The 13,484-nt window shown below is 42.2% G+C and overlaps 1 protein-coding gene across 3 annotated transcripts in view; it reads left to right on the top strand.

Moving 5' to 3' along the window:
- Positions 1 to 13,484, top strand: part of LOC120401235 (centromere protein F-like) — a 181,117-nt gene that overhangs the window by 74,418 nt on the left and 93,215 nt on the right. The window contains exon 1 of one of the 3 annotated variants that reach the window (XM_039530938.1): positions 3,504 to 3,556. The exons of 1 other annotated variant lie outside the window; for it this stretch is intronic. Coding sequence is in view for 1 of the 2 variants with exons in the window: in XM_039530932.1 (XP_039386866.1) it covers positions 9,559 to 9,648 (90 nt within the window). In the remaining variant the exon portion in view is untranslated. Of the gene's footprint in view, positions 1 to 3,503; positions 3,557 to 9,516; positions 9,649 to 13,484 lie in introns of those variants that run through there. One more of the 3 variants, XM_039530932.1, reaches the window with a different exon arrangement.

The raw sequence follows: 13,484 nt of genomic DNA, 5'->3' as shown, positions 1-13,484 counted from the left end.
GAGACAGACCTGTAACTCCCTGGGACTTTCCACTTATGAATTACCCATAAACCTCTGTTAGGGTGTTAGCCTGACTTTGTTCAGGTTGACACAACTGGCTTTGGGTTACATTTTATTTAGGCCTAACACCAGTGACAAGGTACCATCACACAATTTGCTTGAGTTTAGGGTTGTGAAATTCAGACTCTACAATATAAAACAAAAACACTCAGATTTCATGGACACCAAAAGAAGGTACTGCCAAAAACTTGCATTTGGCTACCTAGCTGGAGTTGGAGATCCCCAGTCCTTGTTCTCATTTGAAAGCTGAGATTTCAGATGCTTTTGGAAGAGGCAAAGCATTCTGGCTATGGTGTTCCTTGAGAAAGTGGCTGCTACAGTTATGTAGGAGTTAAAGTGGAGAGAAGCAAGATGTGACTTTAGGCTGAGATTTTCAAATGTGTGGTGCGTCCCATTAGCAAGAAGTTAGGTGTCCAACTCCCACTGATTTTTCTTTTGAGCTCCTTTGAACCTTAATGCCTGATTTTTAATTCATGCTACAAATGAATGTTAATGCCAGGGGAGCGATGGGAAAAAATTCTTCATTCAGGAGATATTACAATATACATTTGTACCCCAGGTATTGGTCCCTCAGTCTAGTGGTTGCAATTTCATTGTGGCACTGAGTTCCAGATCTCAGTTTTCAGTCTCTGAACGGTTCGGTTTTAGAAGAACTCCTGTTGAGTTGTTGTCTTAATATATCACTAGAGATTAATGAGGGCTGTTGCTTTTATCACCCTTGTCTAATATTAGGCATAAGAAATGGAAAGGGAAAGATTATGTATGAAATGAGGCAGATTATTAGCAAATATTCACTGTCAATTTGTAGGTTTTAAGTTTGAAGAACTCCAAGAACAATACAATAAAGAAGTTGAAGAAAGAAAAAAGCTGAGAAATATCCAGATTAAAGTATGGGGCTAGAGTATCTCAGCATTAGAATCTCATTTAATGTGTGACATGGAGAAAGGTGCAGTTCTTCAAAATTAGCCATATGATTTTTCAGGGAAAGTGGTAACATTAAATGTGCTCATTGTTCATACCATTGGGATTAAAGTGTAGATTTAAGAAGAGAAAGCAGGGGGTATGGTTAATTTCCTGACAGCATTTTTGAAAAGTTAGTACTAATTAGAATACACAAAAAGGACTTTTTAAACATATTGTTTTCATGTAAATAATCACACGACTGAGAATTTATCAATACTTAGTTATCAAGAGGGATAGAATTTATATGGAATGTATATGTTTTTGCATTTAAAATCTGAAAATGATCTCTTATGTTTTCTGTTTTAAAAGCAAAACAAACAAAAAACCTAACTTACTCAACTTGGGCACAGTTGTTTTACCACCTTAAGAATATTTATACTACTTCAACATGCTTACATCTTTTTTTAGGAAACGTTTACTGAAAACCTACAAACAAAATTAATGAAATACGTGTACAATCACTTTCTAGTAAATTTAGAAGTTGATTTACATGATAAACTCAGTGTAAATATCCAGGAATATTCCCATTACTGTTTTTCAGTAGGTGCTTCCTTTGTAGCACTTTTAAAGACTGATAGCGCTCTGTAGCGAGGCGAAGACTCACCGCTGTGGCACCTCCTGCTGTTCGCCTCTTTCCAGCCTTTGAGCGCTCTCTGCCGGGCGGATGTCTCGCCAGCCTCAGGCCCCATGTCCTCCCAGACCCCGGTGCCCTTTTCCTAGGGTTCTGCCCCAGCAATACCCCCACTCTCTCTGGGTTTCTCCCAGGGAGCTCCCAACCTCTAAAACCACCTTGCCTCAGTGGCTACTGCCAGTCATCCTCTTGCCCCCACTCACTGGGGCAGACCGTGGTCTGTAATGGCCACTCATCATTGGCCAGGGTTAGGACCAGCTGCCTCTGCCTATTCCTGGGCTGCCCTCTGCAGCACCAGGACCTCCATAGACCTCCATCAAGACCCGCAGCCTGGGAGTTGCAAGGCTAGAGCTCCCAGCTCCCTTGCCCTTTCCCCAGCTCTGCTCTGCTTCGGGTACCTTGCTTGCAGACAGCTCACCCTCTCCTCCAGGGCTGAAGAGAGAGTCCTTCAGGTGCTGGCTCACAGGCCTCTTATCAGGCCAGCTGGGCCCTGATTGGGCTGGCTACAGCTGTGGCTGCTTCCTCAGTCAGCTTCGCTATTGTTTTGAAGCCCTGCTTTACTGGAGGGGGAAGCTGCTCCACTACTGATGTCAGGATTACATTCTTGTGAATTTTGGGGAGCAGTATTGGGGCCATTAGTGCTTTAGTCAAAACCACCATTCAAATGTTAGACTTATTGGATAACCAAGTTCAGTTAGTACCAATAGCATCTTTTTTGTATTTTTAGAACAGAATGGTCTGATCCAGTAGGCCAATGGTCCATCTAGCCCATTATCCTGGCTTCTGGATGGTGGCAGATGCTTCAGAGGGAATGAACAGAACAGGGCAATTTATTGAGTGATCCCTCCCTGTCATCCAGTCCCGGCTTCTGGCAGTCAGAGGTTTAGGGAAAGAAAATATCTGATATTAGAGCCAAAGCATGTTTTTTGAGTCCAGGGATTTTGTAAAAGTAAGTGCAAATAAATGAGTGTCTCTCTTGTGTGTGGAATGATTTACATGTAGAATTCTTGCTAATGGGATCACCACACATTTGGAGATGACTAGAGCCCACAGTCTAAAATGTAGCTATATTTGTCCACAGAACACAAATGAGGATCCGTTCTAATGCACAGTAAGTCTAGAACGAAATACAAAAATGAATATTATGCCTGTCAACAGCTAGCTTGACAAAACCGATCTGATCGTGAGGAATGTGCAGGGAAGGTACCTCAATGTTAACTGATAGGATGCCTCTCTTAAAAAACAAAACAAAAAACTTGATATACTAAATATAAGGAACCACAGGTCAAACTTCTTGCCATTGAGATGCTGGCCAGCTTAGATATATCTGAACTGCAGATAGTACTCCCCCAACCCTCTTCAGCTGCCTGTGATGTTAATCAGCAAAGTATTCCAGTCAGTTGACTGCTGGGGGTATAAAAGCAGACTGGTGTAAATCATATAGTACTTTGTGCTGATGGACGATCTGTGTCGCGGACTCTGTTATCCAAAATTGCAACTGACAGCTTGACCAATTGCCCTATCTTATTTCCACCATACAGTAGTGAATTAATTCTCTTATGAATTGTCAGCTATGTAAAGGTAGATATGCTTTCCCCCACTCTTTTTAAATAGAAAATAAATCATTCTCATCCTCAAAGTACTAAGAGTCACAGAGAGATTGCTCGGCATCAGGCTTCTTCATCAGTGTTCTCGTGGCAACAAGAAAAGACACACAGCTGTCCTTCATCCAGCAGTCAAGAAACCCTTTAAAGAGAGGTTTTACTTCATCCCATTTTCCATGGGGATAAGAGGCAATTCCTAGTCACAGTGGCTTAAGATCAAAGAAGACAGATTTCAACAAGTTCCCTGAAAATGGTGGTAATTCTTCCGTCATCGAGCAGTTAAAAACACAGAACCAAGGTATCTTGCAAGTGTAGTTATAACTTTAAATCTACTTTGTAAATAAGAACATCTTATTTTTTTTAAAGAGAATTATAACCCTCTGTGTTTAAGGACTTCATTGAAGACTGTTTTATATATAAAAGGGGAGTAAAATACCTACTCAATGTGTAAGAATTTTGTAGATCTCTGCAAAAACCCTATATACATGTTTATTAATTATTTTCTTGGTTTATAAAGTTTTTCCAGTATGAAAAATTAACTGAGCCTAGAAACTGACTTTTTTTATTGTGTTTTTGAATTTAATTCTTTGGAAGGTTCTGTAGAGTAATCTGTTCTATCAAGAAGTCATTTTTCAGGGAGATCCTTGCCTGCTTAAACTAGAACCATAGTAGAATGAGCATCTGGAGCTTCTTCAACTGAGAAGTCTTCTGAGCTTAAGCTCTCTAGTGTAGCCACCTAAGCCGATGGGATAGAGGTCTAGAGGTCTCCCGTTGGCTTAATTCCTCCGGGCCCCGCAAGCGGTGGCAGCTATGTCTCCTGTCGACACAGTGCTGTCCACACCGACGCTTAACTCTGTGTAAGTTATGTCGCTCAGGTGGGTGACTAATTTCACACGACTGAGCAACAAACCTTATGTCGACTTAAGCTGTAGTGTAGCCCTAGTGTCAGTGCAGCTGTGCAGGATACCCACTTGGAAGTCTTTGTAAACATTTAATAAACACTATAGGAAGAACCTTATCTTCAGCAGATAAGGTGACAGGTGACTTAAGGCCATTTCATGTCTTCTGCTCTGCCATTCTGTCTTTGGTCTTCAGATTTTCTGTCAGTAAATTTTGTTACCTTGTTGGAAGTGTTTGGGACAGTGTCTGTATCCTCCATTTTTTTTTCAGTGAATGGATGGGTCTCCTTTCTTAGATTTCTGCTTTAATCCAATTAAGCCAAAATCATTGGCAAGTGGTCTTTGAAAAAGATCATTTTTTAAATGGTAATGCTGTTCTGCAGGACAGTTATCTCAATTCAAACACTCACCCTTTGCTTACTGTTAGTTGAAATGGGAAGAGTTTTCATTCAAGGCTTAGTTTATGTGCACGGTCACATTGTAAAGTTAATTGCAAACCTAAGATGAAGTTTCAGCTTTGGAAGCCTGAAGGGTTTGTTTGTTTGTTTGTTTGTTTGTTTGTTAGTTTGTTTGGGGTTTTTGGGGGGGGTGTTGGGGGGGGGAGGAAGGGGATGGGGCAGGGAGAAGGGTCAGTGACCGAAAAAAGGAAAATTCTCAACTGCCATTGGCTGCCATCTGTTTGTTCGCAGATAGAGTACCAGTGGAATAGGTCCTCATAAAAGAATGATCAGATCATTCATTTCACATGCTAATAATCTGAAATTGATGACTACTGTTCTTCATGTGCAAAATTCCATTGAAGTCTGTGGAAAAGAAACTATAGATTCTGAGCTCCCAAACACACACACGTATATCATGAAAAACAGTTTTGATTTTTAGATAAGTGGTTTTAGTGATGTGAAAAAGACCCTATATGAAATATTTACAAAAGGCCCCTTCCAAAAGGGAGACATGCATTGAATAAGTTAAATGAACACTATTGGGTTAAATTTGGCCCCAATATGTGAGTTTCTAATAGCTTTTTCTTCAGAAGCAGCTTTTTCAAAACTTAAGACCAAATAGAAATGTTTTAATAATGTTTTAGAAATTCCAGTGGAGGTAGTTCTTATAAACAAAGAGCAGTGATTCTCAAGCTTTGGTACTGGTGACCCCCTTTCACATAGCAAGTCCCCCACCCCCATATAAATTAAAAAGCAACTTTCAAGAATATATTTAACACCATTATAAATGCTGGACAGGCAAAGCAGGGTTTGCGGTGAAGGCCTAAATGACAGCTAGACTCCCCATCATAGCCTCCTACGACCCTAAGGGGTTGCAACTGATTTTGAGAACCCTGACAAAGAACCTCTGCAAAATTTGTGGCCTAAACACTGCAGTGTTGTGCCAATGCATAAGAATCAGAAAATGAAGCTAGTAAAAAACAAAGTGAAACTGATCTACAACACTATCCAAGTTCAAAAATAAATATAAATTGTGCCAACCAGACTTTTAAAGGCCTTTCAATTTTTTCCAATTTGATAATAGATTTTTAAAATGTTTTATATTGCTACATATTTAACCTGATAAGCAGTTTTAAATAGTTTTTTCTAATTTGCATCTCTTATCAAGTGTCTAATTAGAATGTGTGAAACTACTTTAAAGTCTACTAATACTGTAAGTACAGTGAAACCCCGTTATACTTAGCGATGTTTGGGGTCCAAAAATTCCATGGCGATAAATGCAGGAATTCGTGGCAGCTAATGGGTTTCAAGCTGGTCAGTTTAAGTCCTGTGCCCAGTCCCCAATCACGGTTCATTGACAGTGCTCTGCCACTGAGTGCCTAAAGTGCCTGAGCAGGAGAGAAGCTGCGGCCCCGTGCCTACCGGGGACAGAGAGAGCACCGGCGCCCACAGCCCTGAGTTCTCTATCCCCAGCAGGCCCAGCGGGCCACAACTAATCTGTCCAAACAGACCATGAAATCTGAGTCTTTTGTGTACTTTATCCTATTCTATACAGATTTCATGGGGGAGACCAGTGTTTCTCAAATTGAGGGTCCTTACTTCTGTGCTGCCTTCAGAGCTGGGCTTCCAGCTAGCAGCTGCCACTCTCCGGCCTCCCAGCTTAAAGGCGGCGCCGTCAACACCAGCAGCACAGTGGTAAGGGTAGCAGCACCACAGCCCCCACCCTCCACAGTAACTTTGTGACACCGCCCATTAACACACACAATACCTTTTTGGATCAGGACCCCCTACAATTACAACACTGTGGCATTTCAGATTTAAATAGCTGAAATCATGACATTTATGGTTTTTAAAAGCCTATGACCGTAAAATTGACCACTGTTGTCCCTTTTTCAACTTTTTTCCCTTCGAGTGGTTATCCATTTCCACAGTTTGCTGACGGTGTGCAATGCACCCCACTCACCCATGTTCAGAGTCTCATGCACCTTGAGCATCCTCACTGTTGTCCTTTTTCAACTTTTTCCAACCAGTGGTTATCCATTTCTACGGTTGCTGTGGTGTGCAATACCTCCACCCATATTCAGTCTCATGCACCTTAGGCATCTCCACTTGGCATCCTGCACCGAGGGCATAAAGGGTGGAGCAGGCCAGCCACCACTCAGTTCCTCTCATGCCTCCTGGCTTTGAGATGAACATGGGCAGTAAAGCAGTGCTAACAAAATACCTAGCTCTTTTTTAAATCTGTGCACAGCGTGTAGATAGAGATAGCTAGTAGTTGCTCATTGGCATGTGGTTTTTAACCCAGAATGGCTGTTTCTTTCTGGTGTCAGGATGAAAGCTTCTTTTAAGTCCTGGATTAAGTCCCCTGGTTACATACTGCCCATCAAGCACGGGCACTATAGCCTGTAATGTTTGGCATTTTCCCAGTGAACATTCCCCCCAGACAAAATACATATTTGCAAGTCCTTCACTTGCAGGACCTGTAAAATCTAGAAACCACTACTCCAGATGGCCACTTAATGGGTAAAGAAAACAATGAGAGTGGCTTCAGGGCCTGGAATTCAGATAACATCCTGTAATAATGCCTTCTCTGCTCCTTAGAGTGCCTAGTACTGGGGTCCCTCGCTTCCTGGGGCCTCCATCAGCAGCATCCTCTTTCAAAATCTGGCATGTCCCGGACAAAGAGCTTTCTGTAGAAAAGGTACAGGGCACGGAAGAGTCAGAGATGATTTCAGACTAAGATCTCCCTCAAGAAGGATGGAGAACTCAAGCTTTTTGCAGACCCAGCTTATGCTTATCTTATGTCCGGACAAAATGTCTTTTGGACACATGCTGTGTTCCTACTGACAGTTGTCACAGACTTGCATCTGAACCAAGGCCAGCTCTAGCATTTTTGCCACCCCAAGCAGCAAAAAATAATAATAAAGAAGCGCATTAGCGATTGGTGGTAGCTCGCCGCTTCTTCTATGGCGGCGAATTCGCAGCAGGATCCGCTTCAGCTCCCAGAGGTGGCGGCATTGCCGGGATTGCTGCGAATTGCTGCTGCGTACCACCTCTCTCTTCATTGGCTGCTTGACTTTTCCAGGCACCTGCTTGCTACACTGGTGCCTGGGGCCGGCCTGATCTTGCCTACTTTTTCAAGCGTTAGGCTGTCTTTTATTTTGATCTTAACTCTAGAATTACCTTGGTTTCCTAATGCTTCATTTTGTTTGTTTTTCATAACTGCAGCATTCACAATTTAAAAAATAAACACTTACATGTACTGTCCAACTTTACTCCACAGAGTTTAATGATTTGTTTTTGTTTGGTTTCTGCCTGGGGATTTTCTTGATAATTTCTTTAAGACATTTTGAAATCTTTCCCATGCAAAGAAAGAAAGCTGGCAGAGAGCTCCCGGTGTTATGCAGAGAACAATGGGGGCTAAAGAAGCAGGGAACATTGTAGTCCTTAGAAGTATGATAGGGGTCCCTCAGGTTCTGTAAGGTTACCAGGAGAACTGGAGGTTCTGGTGGAAGCTACTGAACTTTGCAGGCACTCTGAGTTGAGATTAGTGGAGAAACTCTGAGGTGCAGGGAATGCCTGAGAAGGTATGGGGAAGATTAGTCCAGCTGAATGTTTTGGCCTCCACCAGTGCTGCAGCCTCCACAGTTTTCCGTGTGTATTGGGTAGAACATTACCAACTCATGCAAGTCATGGATTCCCACGATTCTTCATATTTCCTCTTTAGCTCAACTCTTTTCCCATCCCCTTTTTCTGCCCCTCCATACACACTTAGATTAAAGAAGTTATGTTGCTGTGGGGGAAGGGCACCACCACATATGTCTTCTGTAAGTGTGATGGTTGTCACCTACTCTTTCTGCAGTCAGGAGTTTTATCTATGCATGCAGATTCTGCTGCCTACTTAAGAATATTAGAAAATGCTGCTGCTTGTTAGAAAAATTCTGCTGCTTCCTACATCCTATATACAGGATGCTGGAAGATTATACCATCATATTGTTGCCGGCTCAAAAGAGCCCCAGTGAACAACAGCAGGTTCGTTACTTGCCCGTCTGTCGTAGCTTTTTAATTATCACACCAGGGTGGAGAAGCCAAAAACCAGGTTTATTTGAGCCCCAAATACAAGGTGCCAGGGAGAAAAACCATTCTCAAATCCTGCACACCTGCGGCGCATGGCGGGATCCCAGCATTTATACCCCCTTGTTTGTGTAAGCCTTTTGTTGGTTTTTTCCCTCACCTCTCCCTTCCCAACAGCAGTTACATTAGGCATTACATTTCAGCGTGTTAGAAAAGTTTCTCATCAGCATGTTTATCCTCTGGCCTTCACAGCACAAGCGCATACAGATTTTTCTCCCCCCTCTCCCCCTCACTCCCCTTCCAAACTCCTGCATCTGCAAGCTAGAAAGCAGCTGACAGTTACCCATTTGCTTGCTGTCTGTTACAGCATCTTAGGCTGGTTAAAGTTCACAGCATGGAAGACCTCTGGTTCACTCCAGGCCTGTAGTCACAACTTTGGTTTACTTGAGGCCTAGTGACATAACAATATGAATGGGGGTTAAGAATTTGCCTCTGCAGAGGTGCGGCAGTGTGCTGTTCTTTGCTGCCTCTGTAAGGACCCCATTGAGAGAAGGTCTTGGCTGGGAGTAGGTTGAGGCCAGGGACAATGAGTCAATCCAGGGTTATTACCATGTTTGTATACAGATGTTCAAGTAGTTAGCCAATGAGAACTTTTGACCTGTGAATAGGCCCTCTCCACTTTCACTGACTGATAGCAAAGTACAGAGGAAAGATTGATTGGTTGCCAAAATTTCTTCTGATGTCATGATGCTACTTATGAATCACCTGACAGGTTACTGAGCAAATTGCACGGAAGGTTGAGTTGGTTGGTACTTCTGATGTCAGCCAATGATGCTACTTGTAAATCACCTGAGTAACTGGCATAGCTCTGTCACCATAACCTCTAGATGCTTGCTGTTGAGGAGCTTTTTAGTAACTATGGAATATATGAAGAGTTTGGGTCTTCTGTCATTGAAATAATCAAAGCCAAGAATAAGGTGTGAGAGAACAAGCAGTGAATTTTATTAATATTGTGACTTAAAAAAATGTCTCTGGCAAAGTAAGAAACTATTTTGAAAAAAATAATAAATCACAAAGTGTAACTCTGCTGAACTTGGAAAGTAGATTCATTTATTATACTGTGGAAACCGGGATTTTTAGTTCCACTTAAAATGGCAAAACAACTAGTTGGTGAAACCAACCACTTCAATTTAGGCTTAAACAATTTATTTTAGCTTCTTATTATAATAATAGACAATGCTACTATCACGTATGAATTAAATAAACGCAAAAAGATAAGGCAAGACAAGAAGTGTCAGTTATCTTTCTTGGGGACAGAAATTTTCCTAACTTCGCTGTGTCATTATTTTTCCTCTGTCTCTCTCCACTATTATGTCAATCATTCATTTTTAATCCTCTGTTCTGTAATCTTTGAGCAGACCTGCAGAGGAAGTTACCTCATCTGTGTTCCTTATCCATATTCTACTCTAACCCCTAATTAAAAGTGGTGATGCGGCTCTATAATCCAAGCCGCCTAAGCAGGGCGGCATGCCGCAGGGGCTGCCGGGCGCCGGTCCCGCCCGGGGGACGTGCTCGGCGGAGCGCTGGTCCCACGGCCCAGTGGAGCTTTCCGCAGTCATGCCTGTTGGAGTCCACCCAAGCCGCTGGACCAGGGAACCGCCTGCAGGCATGCCCGCGTGGAGGTCCACCGCCGCTGGACCAGGGGAACCTGCAGGCATGCCCGGCGGAAATCCACCCTGCCGCATGGGATTTGTTTTTTCCTCTCCGCAGTCATGCCCGCGGAGGTCTGTTGGTCCGGCGTCTACTTCGCCGCCTCCTGGGAAGCCGCCCACGCTGCCGGCAAGTGAACAGCTAGTTTTGAGCCGGCCCTGATTAAAAGATCTCATTCACAATCAGAACTAAACCCATTACATTTTGCTTATCCTGGTGCTAAACATTGGTATCTGTAGTTCCTCTACCTTAGTTGTTCCTGCTAACAGCTCCTGAGCTGCATGCAGTTGTAATTTAAAAATGCAATCAAGAATTTTTATTCTTCAAAAGCCTCATCTGTTTCTGTGGCCTTGAGTTTAATACAGCTGGGTTGAATAGGCAGGTGGGGATGAGGGATTGTACCTGACTTGTACAATTTGCTGCTTGTTAGAAAAATTCTACGTTTTCTTCATCCTATATACAGTGATGCTGAAGGTTATACCATCATGTGAATGGGGGTTAAGAATTTTCCTCTGGAGAGGTACGAATGGCTGCTGTTTGCTACCTCTGTGAGGACCCCATTGAGAGAAGGTCTGGCTGGGAGTAGGTTGAGGCTATTAGGGACATTGAGTCAATCCAGGGTTATTGTCCGCGCTTGTATACAAACAACAAGTAATTTAACAATGAGAACTTTTGACCTGTGAATAGCCCTCTCCACTTCACTGACCGACAGCAAAGCATAAAGACGACGTTGCCACTCTGATGTCACAATGATGCTACTTATGAATCACCTGAAGCGCTGGAGCAAATTCGTACAGGAAAGATTGATTGGTTGGTACTTGATACCACAATGATGTTATTTGTAAATCACCTGAGTAATTGGTATAGCTCTGTCACTCATAACCTCTAGAGGTGACTGCTGAGAGCTTTTAGTAACTATGAATATATGAAGAGTTTGGGGCCCTGTCTGGAAATAGTCAAAGCCAAGAATAAGGTGAGAGAACAAAGGCATGTTATTAATATTGTGATTAAAAAAAAACTTGTTAGCTGATTGACAAATGGAATTAGTAAAATGAGGGATTGTACCTGGATTTACTGAAAGCTAACAGCCTCTTCTACCCTGCTATCTGCTTGGTCAAGAACTGTATGAGATTGAAGAAGAAACCAATTTTCTGGATTGTGATCGTTTCAGCAAAATCTGACAACCTCAAAGTAGCAGAATCCATACAAAAACAAATACCCTATTTTCTTCCAGAATTGTATATAATAATTTCTCTTAACATTACTTAGTACACATTTCACTAACACAATTCATTACACAGTTCTCAACAGAGCTTTAACTATGGGCAAAGTTGCTAATGGTGCTCCATAATTAAGTAGTTGAGCTTTAGAGTTACAAACACCAGAGATACAAACTGATCAGTCAACTCACACAAATCTCATGAACCGTGAAGAATGAAGTAATTAGGCAGCAGAGACACATCCTTCACTCCCACCCCCACCCCAAAGGCAAACAATACAGCACTGTACTGTGTTAAATTACCAAAAATGAAGGGAAAGCAGCATTTTTCTTTCTTCTGCATAGTTGCTGGTGTTTATACAGACAATGTTCAGTTGTAAACTTTGAAAGAACAACCATCATATTTGTCTCAGAGTTACGAACGTCCATTCTCGAGGGGTGGTAACTCTGAGGTTCTACTGTATATTTAAGTCCACCATTTCCTATGTTCTAAAAGATTTAAAATAGCTTTATATGAGCTAAAACACTTCATACTTTTTAGTTAGTGCAATGTCTAGCAGGCAGAAGTTAATAAAGCCTACAGAACTGTATTGCAGTCTGTAGTAAATAAGACAAGCTTCAGAAGGTGAGAACAGTGCTGTCCATTGAAGCTCTAGAATCAAGAAACATCCGTGGTTGATGTCCTCTATCCTTTGACCTCTAACCAGGTACCTCTGGATCCCTTCCATGACAGGAAAGAATTCTCACACCTTACTGAAGAGTTTTAGCAAGCTCAACGCAGACTTGGTCCTTCAAGACCTCTGTTTTGTCAGAAGAATCAAGGGGGAAAAGGCCCGCTTGTATTCAGTGCAAGGAAGCCAAGAAATTTCTGTGGCTATAGTACTGATATATCTGAAACGCGAGCCACAATTTCAGTTATGGCATTAGTGGAGCAAAACGTGTTAATCATATAAAATGGATTTTTTTGTTAGCTAAAACAGATGCCAAAGAGGTGTACACTGATAAGAGTAAGAAGAAATAAGTCAAACCCAGCCTTCATTAAGAGGCAATCCTTATTTCAGTCTCATCTTTCCATGATCAGCATGAAGAGGCCTACACTTTGCTATATGGGATAGGGTGGGCAAGATTTCAGCAGCCCCTGCACAGCACTTCCTTTCTTTCTGCAGGAGTTTCTGCCACTGCATGAAGCGTGGTTGTTTGCTTGCAATGGGTCAGCCACTGACTGATATACTGGACAACGTAGGCAGGAGTATGAACCATGGCGAAACTAGTGGATCATCTGCTGCTCTATGACTTTTTGGGATTAGTGATTGTCTCTTTTCCCCTACCTTTTCATTTTTTTTAATTCTTTTTTGTAATACCAGTTGACGTTGGTGTGTACTGTGGGGAAGATCTGCACCTTGAAAAGTTTTCTCTTATGGATAAGTTGCTCTGATAGACTGAACAAATAGCAGGCCAGTTTCTAATGAGGCAGCCAGCAATGCAGTATTGTTATTGGGTAAGAGTGAATAACGTATAACAAATATCTAAGAAACACAGATATTTTAGTATATCCTAAAGTCATTTGAAAGTGTCATAAAAAGATGTTTAATAACAGCACCATCAGCTCCAGTTTGAGCAAACCATCAGTTTTTCACCCATTTAACATGAAGTTAGTCCATTGAATGTTTTGGCCTTCTGCCACCATAGCTCTACAATTTCGTGCGTGCACAGAAAGGCTACAGCTCATGCAAGTCATGATTCCAGCATTCTTCATTTCTCTTAGCTTAACTCTTTCCTCCATCCCCTTTCAAGCCCCTCCATACACACTCCTAGATTAAAAGAAGTTATGTTGTCTCTGGGGAAAGGCACCACCATATATAGTCTTCTGTAAGTGTGATGGTT

Source organism: Mauremys reevesii, linkage group 3 (assembly GCF_016161935.1).
Source record: "Mauremys reevesii isolate NIE-2019 linkage group 3, ASM1616193v1, whole genome shotgun sequence".
Classification (NCBI taxonomy): Eukaryota; Metazoa; Chordata; order Testudines; family Geoemydidae; genus Mauremys; species Mauremys reevesii.
This window is presented reverse-complemented; position numbering and strand designations above follow the sequence as displayed.